The sequence below is a fragment of the Notechis scutatus genome, chromosome Z (genome assembly GCF_049901735.1).
Source record: "Notechis scutatus isolate UNSWTSFEM ecotype Mainland chromosome Z, rNotScu1.2, whole genome shotgun sequence".
In the NCBI taxonomy this organism is placed as follows: domain Eukaryota; kingdom Metazoa; phylum Chordata; class Lepidosauria; order Squamata; family Elapidae; genus Notechis; species Notechis scutatus.
In genome coordinates this window covers 106,201,576-106,217,284 of record NC_142025.1, presented here as the reverse complement: position 1 = coordinate 106,217,284, position 15,709 = coordinate 106,201,576, and the positions used below count along the sequence as shown (strand labels likewise).

General features: G+C 33.9%; 3 protein-coding genes across 3 annotated transcripts; 1 reads left to right on the top strand and 2 right to left on the bottom strand.

Annotated features, from left to right (window-relative positions):
* Positions 1–1,006: 1,006 nt before the first annotated feature.
* LOC113427426 (olfactory receptor 2AP1-like) lies at positions 1,007–1,963 on the bottom strand. Its single transcript, XM_026689919.1, has one exon. It carries the CDS (start codon positions 1,961–1,963, stop codon positions 1,007–1,009), a length of 957 nt encoding a protein of 318 aa, XP_026545704.1.
* Positions 1,964–6,985: 5,022 nt separating this feature from the next.
* LOC113427427 (olfactory receptor 2AP1-like) lies at positions 6,986–7,936 on the bottom strand. Its single transcript, XM_026689920.1, has one exon. The coding sequence runs from the start codon at positions 7,934–7,936 to the stop codon at positions 6,986–6,988; it is 951 nt and encodes a 316-aa protein (XP_026545705.1).
* Positions 7,937–14,487: 6,551 nt separating this feature from the next.
* On the top strand, positions 14,488–15,477 carry LOC113427428 (olfactory receptor 6C3-like). The gene has a single exon (XM_026689921.1). It carries the CDS (start codon positions 14,494–14,496, stop codon positions 15,475–15,477), a length of 984 nt encoding a protein of 327 aa, XP_026545706.1. The 5' UTR covers positions 14,488–14,493.
* The last annotated feature ends 232 nt before the right edge of the window (positions 15,478–15,709 follow it).

Sequence of the window (15,709 nt, the reverse complement as noted above, 5' to 3'; positions counted from 1 at the left end):
AAATTCAGATCATTATAGAGAGTAGGAATAGGGTGAGAATCATATTTAAAATGTGAAGCTGTCATTTTAATTTAAGCAAAATTTGATTGCCCTTTTCTGTATGGTTGAACAAATAGATAAAACATGCATTTTAATTAAATGATTCAAATAATTAGTTGATCCTGATGTTTAGTCTCAATGATAAATTGGATAATTCTTCCAAACATTTGGCAACTGATATACTGATTGACAAGAAGAAGTAAGGATATATTGGGAAAGACCATCATTTACAGAAATCACCTATGAGTGATTTAGGACCTGACCCAATAGATGGAGAACAATCTAATTACTACCCCCAAATTAATATAATAATTCAGGTAAAACACTAATAAGGCATGAACTAGGTTTTTAGTTATTTCTAAAGAAAAATATTAATAAGTTCAGAAAATAAAAAAATTACAAGTTTCATGCATTTTAATGATGATTTAGATAAGAACTCCTAAATATATCACAGATGTCTGCAAAGGTAAAGAAAAGCAAAACACAAAGAAGCAAGAAAAGCAAAACACAAAGAAGCAATCACTATGACAACAGAGTACTTTTTTTTGCACTTGTAATAGAATCAAAACCTACAAACTATAACTCCTTCAAGCACATCTATCAAAGTTTCTGACAACCTGTAAGGCAATGCTTTGGTAAAGCAATCAGATTAGAAACTCCTGGAATATAAATCAATTATTGATTACGGGTATAACCAATTATAATTTGGATCTTTACTATCTGAAGCAATTCAATGTAATGTACATTCCATCCTATATAGTTCGATCATTCTCAGAGGCTCTGCCTTAAGTATCCTTCTGCATAAAGATGGGGTGAAAGTGTACTTGATAAGGGACTTGGACACTTTGGCACAAATAGGCCTGATGGAGTTTCAATAACATAATATTGTGATTTTAATGTATAAATAAATATTTTTTTAAAAAAAACACCTTGAAATAATATCAAACCTTTCACAGATATAGCATTTTTATATCCTAAATGGAGAAGTTGGTTTGTATAGTATCAGTCTACCAATACTATTTCTTAGGGCTTCTTTGACCTCCTTATTTCTTAGACTGTATATAAATGGGTTTGCTAATGGAGGCAATGCTATGTATAAAAAAGAGGAAAATTTTGGCACATCTGCTTTTTCAGTTCTTGGCAGCATATAAGCAATCATAAGAGATCCATAGAAAATAGAAACCACAACCAGATGTGAAGAGCAAGTGGAAAAGGCTTTCTGCCTTCCAGTGACAGAGGGGATTTTTAGGACAGAGTCTATAATATATACATAGGATAAAAATGTTAAGAGAAAAGGAGGAAGTGTGAAGATAGCAGCTACAATATAACTCATAATTTCCAATAACCAAGTTGTACTACAGGAAATGCTTAGAAGGGCAAAATAGTCACAGAAATAATGGTTTATTTCATTAGATCTGCAAAACGTTAATTTCTGTAACATCAAAATGAGCAATATTGAAAATACAGCAAATCCATTGATCCAAGATGAAGTTGTTAAATGAATACAAGTCTGAGAATTCATGGTTGTCAAATAATGCAGTGGTTTACAGATTGCTAGATATCTGTCATAAGACATCACACACAATAAACAGCATTCTGTAGCTACCAAAGAACTACACAGATACCACTGCATAAAACAGTTACTGAAAGAAATTGTTCCATTTCCAGTTAGGAGAGCTGAAAGCATCCTTGGGAATATATTGGAACTATAACAAATTTCAAGAAAAGAAAGGCTTCCTAGGAAGAAATACATAGGCACTTTAAGATGCTCATTGAAAATGACTAGCATAACAATGAGAAAGTTTCCAATCATGGTTACAATGTAAATTACTAAAAAACTCAGAAAAAGAAAAGTTTGAAATTCATAGAATTCATGAAATCCAAGCAGAATGAATTCATCTATCTTTGTCTGATTCCCCAACATTGTGGCAACTAGGAAATCCACTTCCTATTTAAAAAAGAAAAAGAGAAAAAATGCACAAATTAAAGATATTGTCATAGACATATTCAAGCTTTTTTCTTAGTTTGTTCTTATTTTGACCAACATGTCAAAGTGTTTAATGTCTTATCTATCATCTGACTGACACACTTTAATTTTTTTCTATACTTGATATAGATCCTATTATACCCTATAATAATAGGATTGACAGAGATAGCTGAAAGATGTTATATCTCTAAATTTCATTTGTTTATACTCCCAAAATATTTATATTTATGTATATTTTGCTTTTCCTGACAATTTTATTTAAATGGACTGACCATTGTTCATGATGCAAAACATGGAACTAATCAAAGACTATTTTTGTCATATTATTTTGAAGGATAGAATGTGAATCTATAAATTAATCTAATGCAAATAAAACAGTTTAATGTCCTTTCAACTAATACTGTTCTAAACCCAATTAAATGCATACATATTTATTTTTGTATTGTATTTTAAAAAGAAGTATACATAAGTTTCATTATGATACATTGTTATTATCATAACAACATAAAACACTTTTTAGATGAAAATTCTTGTTTATATGCTGCTTAAAACATTTCTGCTTTCTATGAAGCTATCTTATGTTGAATAATATTTCCACATACAGTCAAACATTACATTTGCATACACAAATATATTAAACAGAAAAAAATCTTTTTGACTCTGTCAAAAAATATTAAAAACTACGGTTTACATAGTTTATAATTAAATATAGGATAAAATAGGTATTCAAGGGCAAAGCTGGCAATAAATTATATAGTTCCAATGCTCAGAATATAATAATGAATAGATTTTTTGGTTTATCTATACTATATTCTAATAATGATATAACAGAATATCAAAAGTATAATCACTTAAACTAAAACAAAAATATTATTTTCTATTTGTTGGGCACCTGGAATGATATGTGGGAATGACCTAAGGAGACAGGAGGAAGAGCTACAGACTAGACAACCATCATGCAAAATATTATCCTAAGCAAGATTCTTTTTAATCTAACCTTACATTCAGCTAGTATTCATGGTTATGCTTCATCTGGACTACCTTGAAAGTTTAAAATCAAGATTGTATGTTTAAACATATTCCTCCTCTACTTTCATTTCATTATCTGGAACATGAGGGAAGGTCCGTACTGGAATGCTTCCCTTTGCATTTTCAAACTGATATATCTTTTGCATGAATGTAGTCTAACTTTCCTCTTGTCTTCCAATACCATTCCCACATACCTTTACAGCACCTATGCTGCTATCTTTACTTAAATATAATGTGCCAATTTAATCTACTAATCATAAAATGACACTAATGATACCAAATTTGTGGTGGTTGCTGAAATAACTGAACATCGCTAGCTATATATTTGAAACATTCTACATAACATTCTTGTTTGGAAGACCAATTCTTTAATTATTTCCAAATAACAAACAAAGTTTATATAATGCTAGTTACCATTCTGTTGCTGCTTGGTATTCTCTGTTGAAGTATTTCATGGTGAAAAATTCCTTCCTTTTATCTTATTCAGAATAAATATGTACCATTCCCACATACCTTTACAGCACCTATGCTGCTATCTTTACTTAAATATAATGTGCCAATTTAATCTACTAATCATAAAATGACACTAATGATACCAAATTTGTGGTGGTTGCTGAAATAACTGAACATCGCTAGCTATATATTTGAAACATTCTACATAACATTCTTGTTTGGAAGACCAATTCTTTAATTATTTCCAAATAACAAACAAAGTTTATATAATGCTGCTTGGTATTCTCTGTTGAAGTATTTCATGGTGAAAAATTCCTTCCTTTTATCTTATTCAGAATAAATATGTACTACCACATGTTAATATATAAAGATGTGAATCAATCTGCCTTTGTTTTCATTAGTTTGTTTTTGTTTTAATTTAAAATAATTTCTTCTAGGCTTTTTGTTTTTATTTTTTGATGCAGAAGAATTTACTACCAATGTAAATGTTGTTGTTTATCTAGATATGCTAAAATTTAAACTAAAAGTATAAAATAGTGATACCTGAATAGTATTACTGTCCAAGAATGTTGGTTTTTATTAAGGAGAAGATAATGTAGATATGCAACCAACAGATATCTATTTTGAAAGCAAACAAAAATGAACTGGATGGGAAAAAACATAGATTAATATGGAAAGCAAAATATTACATCATTGTGCATTTCTCGAAGCCTTTATGGGAAAATCCCTCAAGCACTTTGCATATCTAAGGCCTCTGTATCCTTAGAAAAATTAATTTATATATTTGGCCAGAATATCTGAAAAATAGTTTTTTTGTTGCATATGAAGCCAACAGTTCATAAATGTGAATGATAAAGAGACAAATAATAAATAAAACTGCAAAACATATGGCTATTACTGCCTATCCATTTTGTCAGCTAATTAGTTATATACAAAAATCCTAGCCTGCCAGCTAAGGGAGATAAAACAAATAAACAAACTCCCACTGATGTAATTAAAACACCATGCATCAGCATTGTTAAAGGCAGAAACATAAATTGATGAAAAAAATTTGCCCCTTTTAAAGATTTATAAGACAACTATAAAAATAGCATTTCTTCTTTTCAGGAGAGTATGACCTGTCATTTAGGAAAGAATTAATTGCCATTCACATTTTTTAAAAATCCCTAAATTGGGTGTTTTGTTTTATCCCAACAGTAAAGACAGAGTTGATCCTGTTGTTATGCAAGCAATCTGTTTCTTTTCAGAGTATTATAAATAACCAATATATTTTAAACTGCATTATGAGATCCTTCCAGGATTTTCACAAAAACGAAACATAAACACGATGAATTATCCCCCCCCCCAAATGGTGGGGGACTTATGATTGGAAGCTAATGTACTGTTCATTCTTTTTTCTTGAAAGAGATATTGAAAGTTTGTATGTCTGTGGAGGAATGCAATAGCAATAATAACAAAAATGTGATGAAACTGTGAAAACTTGACAGAGTTAATATCTAAAGGTTAATAGGCTAAAGATTCATTCACTCTGCTATTTTAATCTCATGTAACAAAAAAGATGATTTTTTTTCTCTAATGCTTCCCCATTATGGATTGTGGATAAAAAAATTCAGATTGAATTTGAAATCATAAAATACCTTTAAAAAAGTTCTGCCCTTGAATGTTGGATCACATAGTTTGAATCTGCTTTTGAATCCAGAAATTTCAATCTGAAAAAAGATAAAAGGCCGGTTCATGCAAGCCCACAATGTGAAGTTTGTAGCTGGGGGGAAAAACAATATGTACAGTATGTTTTAATTTGACAAGCTCTCCAAAACTCTCTTAAAAAGGGGGATTTATGCTGTAGAACTCTCAAAACATAATAATGATATATATTAAATTACCAATCATAATTTATATTAGAAAAAACTGGTGTCCATATACATAAATGTAATGTATAATGCATATTGTATATTAGAAAAAACCATATACAGAAATGAAGTATATTAGGAAGAATACAGATAAAACAAATGTAACCTCTTAGGTAGATGTACACAAATTCTTTATTAAACTTATGCAGGAATGTAGAAGCATTATTTAATAATAATCATGGACAAAGACAAATTACAACTGATTAGTTTCACTAGATTATAGGGAGATTCCCATTGTGTCAATGTGGTAATCATATTTAGCGAAAGTGGCAACTGTGATGTTAAATTTCTACCGGAATATTACAGTACAAAGATGGGCTGCTGTTTAGTCTATTGCCATGTAGAGTCTTCCAGAACCCTATATACGATTCCCTTACATTTCAAGAGTATGCAGTCCCAAACCAGGTTTTTTTTTTCCCTATATGTTACTAGTCATGTTCTTCCTGTTGTTGATTCATGAAGAATGTTAAAAAGTTTGGACAGTCTCAGGAGCTGTTAATACAGTTCTCCACAGGAATTATTGAATCTATCATTTGTACTTTTATATCTGCCTGGGGTACAGGAATTAAACATGATAGGTACAGACTCCAACTGATTGTTAGGACTGCAGAAGAAATAATTGCAACCAGTCTGCATTCCATAGAAGTCCTGTATATTGCATGGGTCAGAAGGAGGGCTGAGAAAATAACCACAAACCCTTCACATCCTGGACATAATCTGTTTCAATTTCTCCCTTTGGGATGCTGCTATAGGGCTTTACATGCCAAAAGAACTAGATGAAGGGACATTTTTTCTCTCATGCCATCACTTTGCTGAACACCTAATCCACACAATACAGTCTTATGTCTAAGTAAATTCATCCACGCTGTATGACTGTATTATTATTAATAACCTTCTCATCTTCTCTATTACCCTCCCTTGCTGGTACATTATTGTGATTAATACTATTCTGTGGCTTTGCATGTACATGGAGAGATTCTGCACTGGAGACAAATTCCTTGTACGTCTAATCACAGATGGCCAAATCTTCTCTTCTCTTCTCTTCTCTTCTCTTCTCTTCTCTTCTCTTCTCTTCTCTTCTCTTCTCTTCTCTTCTCTTCTCTTCTCTATCCTCCCCTCCCCTCCCCTCCCCTCCCTATTCTATTCTATTCTATTTTGTCAAACTCAAGAAGTGGCTCACGTGGTAAGATGCTGGGCTTGCTCACCACCAAGACTGACTGCTTTGCAGCTCGATTCCCATGAGCAAATAAACTATAGAGGGACAAGAAAGAAGCCTCCCCCGATTGCCTACCGGCATTAAGTTGTCCTGTGGGTAAAGATAACACCGCCCATAAAAATTCCTTTCACAGAGGCAGCCTCCTTGGTGATCCATGGATAACACATGCCATACACTAAATAAATGAATGAATGAATGAATGAACGAACAAACAAACAAACAAACAAACAAAAAACAAATTAAAAAACAAATTAAAAAACAAACAAACAAACAAATAAATAAATAAATAAATAAATGCTTGAGAAAAAAGAAGTTTATGTGGTGTTTTTCTTTTATTATATATTTATTATATTAATTAGTTTTGGGGACTTTGTATTGCACAAGCTTTTTAATATTATTTTTCAGTGCCTTTTTGACTTCCTTGTTCCTTAGGCTGTATATGAAAGGATTGGTGAGAGGGGGCACAACTGTGTATAACAGAGAGGAATTTTTTTCTATTTTTCTATTGACATTATTCTTTGGTAGCATATACACAATCATGAGAGAACCATAAAAAATTGAAACCACAATCAAGTGAGAGGAACAGGTAGAAAAAGCCTTCTGTCTACCAGTGGTAGAAGGAATTTTCCATACAGCAGCTATGATATATATGTAAGAGATCAGAGTTAGGAGAAAAGGTGGAAGTGTGAATAGTACAGCCACAATAAAACCAATATTTTCTATCAAGCTAGTGTCAGTGCAAGAGAGATTAAGAAGTGAAAAGTAGTCACAAAAATAATGATCCATTTCATTTGAGCTACAAAACGTTAGCTGTAACATGAGATGAAATAATGTCACAATAGTTATAAATCCATTTATCCAAGATGCAGCAACTAATTGGATACAAGTTTGGGTTTGCATAATTGTTGCATAGTGCAGTGGTTTACAGATAGCTAGATATCGGTCATAGGACATTGCACAAAGTAAGCAACATTCTGTAGCCTCTAAGGAACCAAAGAGATACCACTGTGTGAAGCAGCTGCTAAATGAAATCATGTTATTTCCAGTAAGAAGAGCACAAAGCAATCTTGGAAATATATTGGAACTATAGAAAACCTCCAAAAAGGAAAGGTTCGCCAGGAAGAAATACATGGGTGTATGAAAGTGACGATCAAAGATAACTAGTGCCACAATAAGAGTGTTTCCAGTTACAGATACTGCATAAGTTATTAGGAAGATCAGGAAAAGAAGTGTCTGTGCTTTACTGTATTCCCCAAATCCTAGAAGGACAAATTCTGCAATTTTTGTTTGATTTCTGATCATCATGGAAATAAGAACTTTTTATTCTGTCAAAAAAGAAATATAAAATTAGGGATGTTATCATAGGTAACTTGTTTCTTTTTTTTTCAGATGGCTCCCTGAAGTTTATATACCTTAAATTAAATACCTTGGAACAAGATAAAGAATCCTGTGAATGGAAATAGGGAATCTGTCAAACAATTTTTCCTATCCCTGTGCCGAGAGATCACATTTAATATTGGAATGACATGTATTTAGACTTTAATCATGTATTTGATTTTAGTACAAAAGAAATAAAATATTGTGGGAATTTCTACAATGCTAAAATATATTCACAATGCATGAAAGAGTTCACTCTTGAACAGATCATCAAATTTACTTTCAAAATCAACCTAAAAAACAAAGGATAGCTTATCTGAGATGGTAAGTTATCAGTTTATTATTAAAAGAATGGTTAAGCTCTATGACTTTGGGAACTGCTTTCCTAGAGTTGAGACAGACTGACTGTAAAAAAATTATCCAGTTCATTGGTGTGTTTAAAGAATTTCTGGAGAAATGGTAGTGGAAATTTTGGGTAGTTTGGAAAACTGGCAAATACCACCTTTGATTGGAGATTTTACAGTATCCTTTCCCTGCCACGCCCACCAAGCCACGTCCACAGAACCAGTAGTAAAAAAAATTGAATCCCACCACTGTGTCAGTATCTTTTTATTTATTTATAGGTAATAGTTTAGATTTATAAAGCCACTTAATCTCCATTTAAAAAAAAATCTTGTTAGTATTTAAGACTGTTTTCAGAAGAGGACTTCGATGTCATTTTGTCTACCTCTCAAAGACACATGTCCATATACTGTACATATCTTTTATGTTAGTCTTTTTATTCTTTTATTTACAATGCAAATTAGATAAGAATGTCCTGTATATTCACAGTTAATGGAAGATGACATTAATTCACTGTTTCTAGCCATTACACATATTTGAACCATCAGATGTTCCTCTATCCCTCCCTCCCTCTCCCTCTCTCTCTCCCCTTTTCCCTCTCCCTCTCTTCCCCTCTCTATTTCCCTCTATGTGTCTTTGAAGATTCTTAGTCACCCAGATCATAGTTGTCTCTAAAGTGCTTTTTTCAAAAGGCATCTGAACTGTACATATCTATTCTTCTATTTCCCCCCTCACACACACACAACTGTTGAAGTTACTTCAATGAGAAGTGAAATGTTTTGTTCTTTTTCCTCAAGGAAATAATAGTACAGTTTGAGACACTCACTCTATGGCATCCATCTCTTCCCTTACTGAATGGAAATGTTGCATGTAGATGAAATTTTATATTTTCCCCGTCTCTCTTTAAAAAGTTGTTCAAGCAATATTACTTTTCCATTTTTATAATATAGACTTACTTAAGGTATTTTTTAATCGATAAGAAACACATTAGGAACAAATAGCTATATAATGAGGAGTGGAAGGGCATTTGCACAATCTAAAAGTTCTTACCTTTCTGCAGCTTAATAAAATGTTTGTCTCTCTGTGTATTTTTTTCTTTTTCACAAGCAGAACAAAATATTATAGATTCTTTAGGACAATACAAATTATTTCTTTCTTACTACTACATTGTTCACAAATGTGTAAGAACATTGATGTTCAGCACAAAACATTTTTTACTTTACATTCAATAGATTGACTACCGTGATTCAGGAGGGGGGGCTTCCTCTACCATTTTCCCCACCCTCTGGAATATCCTCCTTCCAGATGAGCTCCCACTATTTTGGGCTTTAATGGAGTTGACAGCATGGACAGTCCTCTTCCTACCTCTTAGCATTTAAGATTTAATTTATTTTATTCTTTCATGTGCTCTTTTTATTGATACATCATATTTCATATGGGTTTTAGACTTTTATGTGAGTGCCTGGAGACTGCTCAGAGCCACCTTTTGAGTGAGATGGGAAATAAATAAACAAACAAACAAACAACGTCAATTTTTCTTACCTAGGGTTCATCTGTACTGTATATTTAGGAACACATTTTGAAAACCATAGACTTAATCACAAGAATAGCATATTTATGTACATGATTTAATAGTAATATGCTATTGATACAAGTGTGAATAGTTCCCTCAAGGGAATGTCTCAAAATAGAATCCTCCCAGCATGCTTGTTTTATGAAGAAACAGAAAGAATAAATAAGTCAATCACTGGGGAAATAATGCTTCATAAATGCACATATATTTCCTTAGTCATTGATTTGATATTACTACTGTCCAGAGATAAAAAGGGATGGCTTCTCCCTGTGGAGAATGGAAACTTTTGTGACATGAATGTGATATTAAGACTTACTGACCACATAGGTAGGTTTTCTCTATGACTATCTGTCCCCAACTGATCCTTCCAATCTTCCAACCCTTCACCCAGTCAATACATCCACCTTGATATATTTTTGACTTTCCTTCCACTTTTACCAGCATTACTGTATTCTGTAGAGCAGTGGTCGCCAACCGGTGGGCCACAGCCCACTGGTGATCCGCGAGAAAAATTTGGTGGTCTGCAGAGAAATGCCATCCCAAAGCACCCCCCCAAAGCAATTAATCCAGGCTGTGGGGGAACATAAGGCTGTGCCGCCCAGGAACACAACACTTGCATCACTTGCACTGTGAACAACATGAGGTAGTGAGGGAAGGGGGAGGGGGGAACTTACCTGGCCACCAGGTTGGCTTCTGCTTCTGCTTTTGGCTGCACACAAGGAAAGCAGCAAAAGTCTTTCTTTCTAACCCCCAAACTCTGCCAGAAATGAGTCTTTGCAGCCTCTTGGAGCAGAATGCCTTGCAGGGTCCCAAAGACTCATTTTTAGCAGAGTTTGGGGGATAGAAAGAAAGACTTTTTCTGCTTTCCTTGCAAGCAGCCTGAGAACAGAACTCAAAGCAGGCTAGAAATGGGGCTGCCTTGGAGGGGGGTGGGTGTGTGAGAGAGAAAGAAAATCACCAGCCCTCAGGTTAGATCGATCTCCCTTCCCCCCTCCCTCTAAGAATGGAGCTCAAAGCAGGCTAGGAATGCCACCCCAAAGCACCCCCCAAATCAATTATTCCAGGCTGCAGGGGAATACAAGGCTGTGCCACCCACATGGCCCGGGAACACAAGGCTTGCATCGCTTGCATTAGGAACAACATAAGGTAGTGAGGGGAGGGGGGAACTGGTCTGCCCACCGGGTTGCTTCTTTCTGCTTCTTCTGCTTTTGGCTGCATGCAAGGAAAGCAGCAAAAGTCTTTCTATCCCCCAAACTTTGCCACAAATGAGTCTTTGGGACCCTGCAAGGCATCCTGCTCCAAGAGGCTGCAAAGACTCATTTCTGATGGAGTTTGAGGGAGAGAAAGAAAGGCTTCTGCTGCTTTCCTTTCATGCAGCCTGAGAATGGAACTCAAAGTAGTCTAGGAATGGGACTGCCTTGGAGGGGGTGGGTGGGTGTGAGGAGAAAGAGAAAGAAAATCACCATCCCTCAGGTTAGATCGATCTCCGTCCCCCTCCCTCTAAGCTCAAAGCAGGCTAGGAATGGGCTGCCTTGGAGTGTGTGTGTGTGTGCGTGCGATCCACCGCTGCTGGGGAATTAAATTAAGGGGGATTTGCATGTCTCTGTCTCTTTCTTTCCAGCCTCAAGGTGGTGGGAGTGGAAGGAAGAGAGAGAGAGAGAGAGAGAGAGAGAGAGAGAGAGAGAGAGAGAGAGAGAGAGAGAGAGAGAGAGAGAGAGAGAGAGAGAGAGAGAGAGATCCATTGCTGCTGGAGAATTAAATTCACGGGGGGATTTGCATGGCTTGACTGCTACAGAGTGACCTATATCAGGAAAATGTTAGATAGTACTGTGCATTCAAAGGTTTGTCCTGTAATGACTGGAATGAAAATGGAGTGGAAATGGGTATTTCGTGTTTGCTGACAAACTTTCATAAGTGTGAAAGTATAGGGGGAAAAAATACTAGTTACACATTACTCTTAACAAAGACAAAACACCAGGACTTTGGATCCCCCCCAAACCCAAAGGATGAAAGAAGCCTTTCCTTTCCCTTCACTCTGCAGCACAATTCCCATTTATGTTTATGTTTAACATAAAAAATAAAATTTTCATATTAAATATATTATCTTTTTTAAATAATTCATATTAGTGGGCCTCAGGATTTAAAAGTATGAGTTTGGTGGTCCCTGAGATCCAAAAGGTTGGTGACCCCTGCTCTAGAAAAGTAACACTTGCATAATTTATCTAAAGTAGCTTGGTCATTTGGGCCTCAAAAAAAACCCTTCATTTTGATTTGTTTTGTAGTGCATTAGTTTGGCTGTCTATGATATTATTAGGAGTTTTCTTCAGCACCAAATTTCAGAAGGATCAACATTCTTTCTATCCCACTTCTACAAAGTCCAGCTTTTGCCCCAATCACAAGCACCACATCTTGCATGTTCTTGTGATTTCAAAATGAACTTAATCATAAATATCATCAACTACCTCTTCCTATGCACAAGTGTGATTAAAACAAATTTTAGATAATCATATTGAAGGGAAGTTGATCTATGATGCCATTACAGCCAAATACTTTTTTTTTCTAGATATGAGAGCCACTTCTTTTGTTTTGTTTTGTTTGACTTCTTTGTTTTTCATTTTCCAAGTAGTAAATAAATATCAAATATCCCATTACTGGGAATAACAATTTCCTAATTAATTCGTGCCAATGTTTCCCATCAAGTTTTAAAATTTAAATTTTCAGCAACTGTCAAGATTTCTCAGTTTGTTTATTTGGAGTTTCAGTTGTGTTTATTTTCAACTCAAGGTTTATGTCATAATTTTAAACCACTCCCATTCACCTCAACCATAGAATTTGAAAATTAAAACCAGATATCATACAGATTAATTGAGGTCTACATGTCAATTATACCCAAAGTACTGAGCACCAGAGATGCTTGCTAGATTGTGATGTTTCAATATTTGTTGGTTTTCCCCTGAGATCTCCTATTTTCCATATTTTTAGTAGAACTTAGCTTCTAAATATCTTGGGATATCTCGCTAATTTGTCTCCATGTGAGATGCTATCCATTAGTTACTTAATAACTTATATACTAAGTTCAAAGGAGGAAAACTTGGACTTTCCATGAAGACACAATAAAGACAAAGAACCTGCAACATTCAGAGTTCTGGATCTATTTTTCATCATTAAAGTTACAATATTAACATATAATGAAAGTAGAAATTACTGATACAGAAACATTGCAAGTAAGATTTATGCTTATGTATTAATTATTTCAATAAAATCAGAAAGAAATAAAACAAGCCTTGCAAATCAATATTCTAACTTTAGCTCCTATCATTTTATTATTAATATATATGATTTGCACATTCTTCATTGTTGAAACACATTTAAGTGATTATCAGAATAACAAAAGTAACTTACTTTTCCAACAAAATATTTCATACTAGGATAAATAATGTGCTATTTATTTATTGAAATTTTAATTATTAAATATCTGTAAGTTATCTTTTTTTTTTTTTTGCCTTTCTTTTCGTTTCTTTGGTACTGGTTCTTGAATATTCTTAAAACTTCAATCATTATTTTTATTGGGTAAATATACCATTTTTGAAATAACAAAAGAATGGAAGTTGACTGGATGCAGAATTGTTGTTGCTATTATTTTTCTCCCTTGCAGGGAACAAAGGGTCAGCCAATCTTTCCTGAATGTTAATAAATACTGATCAATGTTCTAATTATTTTGCAAAGATGATTATCTGATTCATTGGAAATTAGTTTGTATGACTATTCTACAACTCTACATACTATCAAAATTGATTTTTTTTGGTCATCTTGCAATAGAAGTATCAAGGAATGGGAAGCTAGCAAATCAGTATATGCTCAACTTCCATGTAACTATTTTAAAAAAAGGAGGCTAATCCTGAAAGTTAAAAAAAAAGTTTGAGAGAACAGAATTGCACTTATTATATCATAATCAACATCAACATCAACATCATAATCATAATCATTTTAAACCTCAATTGCAATTATCGTATCAATTATAGAACTTTAATTTCAACTCTGATAGTACTTAAATATGACTATAATCATAACCATCTCCCAAAGAGATAATTTTAATAGGAACTTCATGGCCCCAAATCAGCAATGTTTATATTATGATTTAGAAAGATTTACCAGCTAAGCATGGCTGATCAAACTACTAAACCATGGTTTTGTTTTCTCAGAACAAAGGTAATTAAATTAATAATTCAGACTATGATATGAAATTTGGAGATATATTCTGTGTATAAGATAAATGAAAGATTCATGGTGTGCCTATGTTTACTTTCAGGGAATACCTGGGAGGTACATGAGAGCAGAAAGTAAACAAATATTGCAGAAAAAGTGAATTACAAGACAAATTCTGACAAATTGAATTGTATGGCTATGTCTGTCTTAAACACCAGAAATTAAACCTCACTCAGATATGTCTCTTTTAATTTCTAATTATTCAAAATGAAAAAGAGTGCATTGACATTGGTAATTGTTTCCTACTACAATATCACACCAGTCATTTACCTTAATAGACCCATGGAAAAGAAGATTAAGAATGGATGAAGAACAAAGAGAAAACCAAACTCGTGTGACTCTATTTATTCTCCTGGGATTCCAAAATTTGGAACATCTGTGGATCCTTCCATTTCTGGCTTTCCTCTTTACCTATATTTTTACAATGACAGGGAATCTTCTCATTTTTGTTCTTGTTGTAATTGACCAGCATCTTCACACACCCATGTACTTCTTCCTTTGTAACTTGGCATGCCTAGAGATCTGCTACAGCTCAACTCTTAGTCCCATACTGTTAACTACACTTTTGATGAATGGAAAAGCAATTTCATTCAGCAACTGCTTTCTGCAATTATTTTTTTTCGGCTATTGCTTGGGAACAGAATGTTATTTGCTATCTGTGATGTCTTATGACAGGTATTTAGCCATATGTAAACCACTGCATTATGCAACAGTTATGAATACCAGAAAATGTGTCCAGTTAGCAGCAATATCTTGGACAAATGGCTTCATAGGCATTTCTGTAATAATGGTGGCAATGCTGCAATTAAAATACTGTGGTCCTAATGAAATAGATCATTACTTTTGTGATTCTGTTCCACTTAAAGAACTTTCTTGCAGTGACACATATTTGGTGGAACATACAAATTTAATCTTACTATTTATTTACACTATGCCTCCATTTCTAATAACCTTGGCATCCTATATATATATTATAATAGCCATTCTAAGAATTCCGTCCCGTACTGGAAGGAAAAAGGCCTTCTCTACTTGTTCTTCCCATCTCACTGTTGTTTCCATATATTATGGCTCATTAATAACAGTGTATCTTTTGCCACCATCCACTTCAATGAACAAAGTTTGTTCCCTTTTGTACACAATTCTTCCACCGTTTGTTAACCCCCTTATATATAGCCTGAGAAACAAAGATGTAAAGAAAGCTTTGAGAAGAGTAAAAAATAAAGTAGCAATTTTCAATCTAATCCAAAATATGTTGAGAGGCTTGGTTAATGTTGAAAACAAATGAAAGAAAGGGAGGAAGGAAGAGAGGAAATTAGGAGAAGAAGAGAAACAGGGATACAAGGGGGAAAAGAGGGGTCCATCAATTTTCTGCAATTATTGTCAGAATTGGCTTTGATAATAGTTTTGGAACTTTTGCTCATCTGTCTCTGGTCTTTTCCTTGAGGGAAGAAATGGAGTTTAAATTATACCAAACTTTGAGTACACTTGTATTATTAATAATTCTATTATTTCACTAT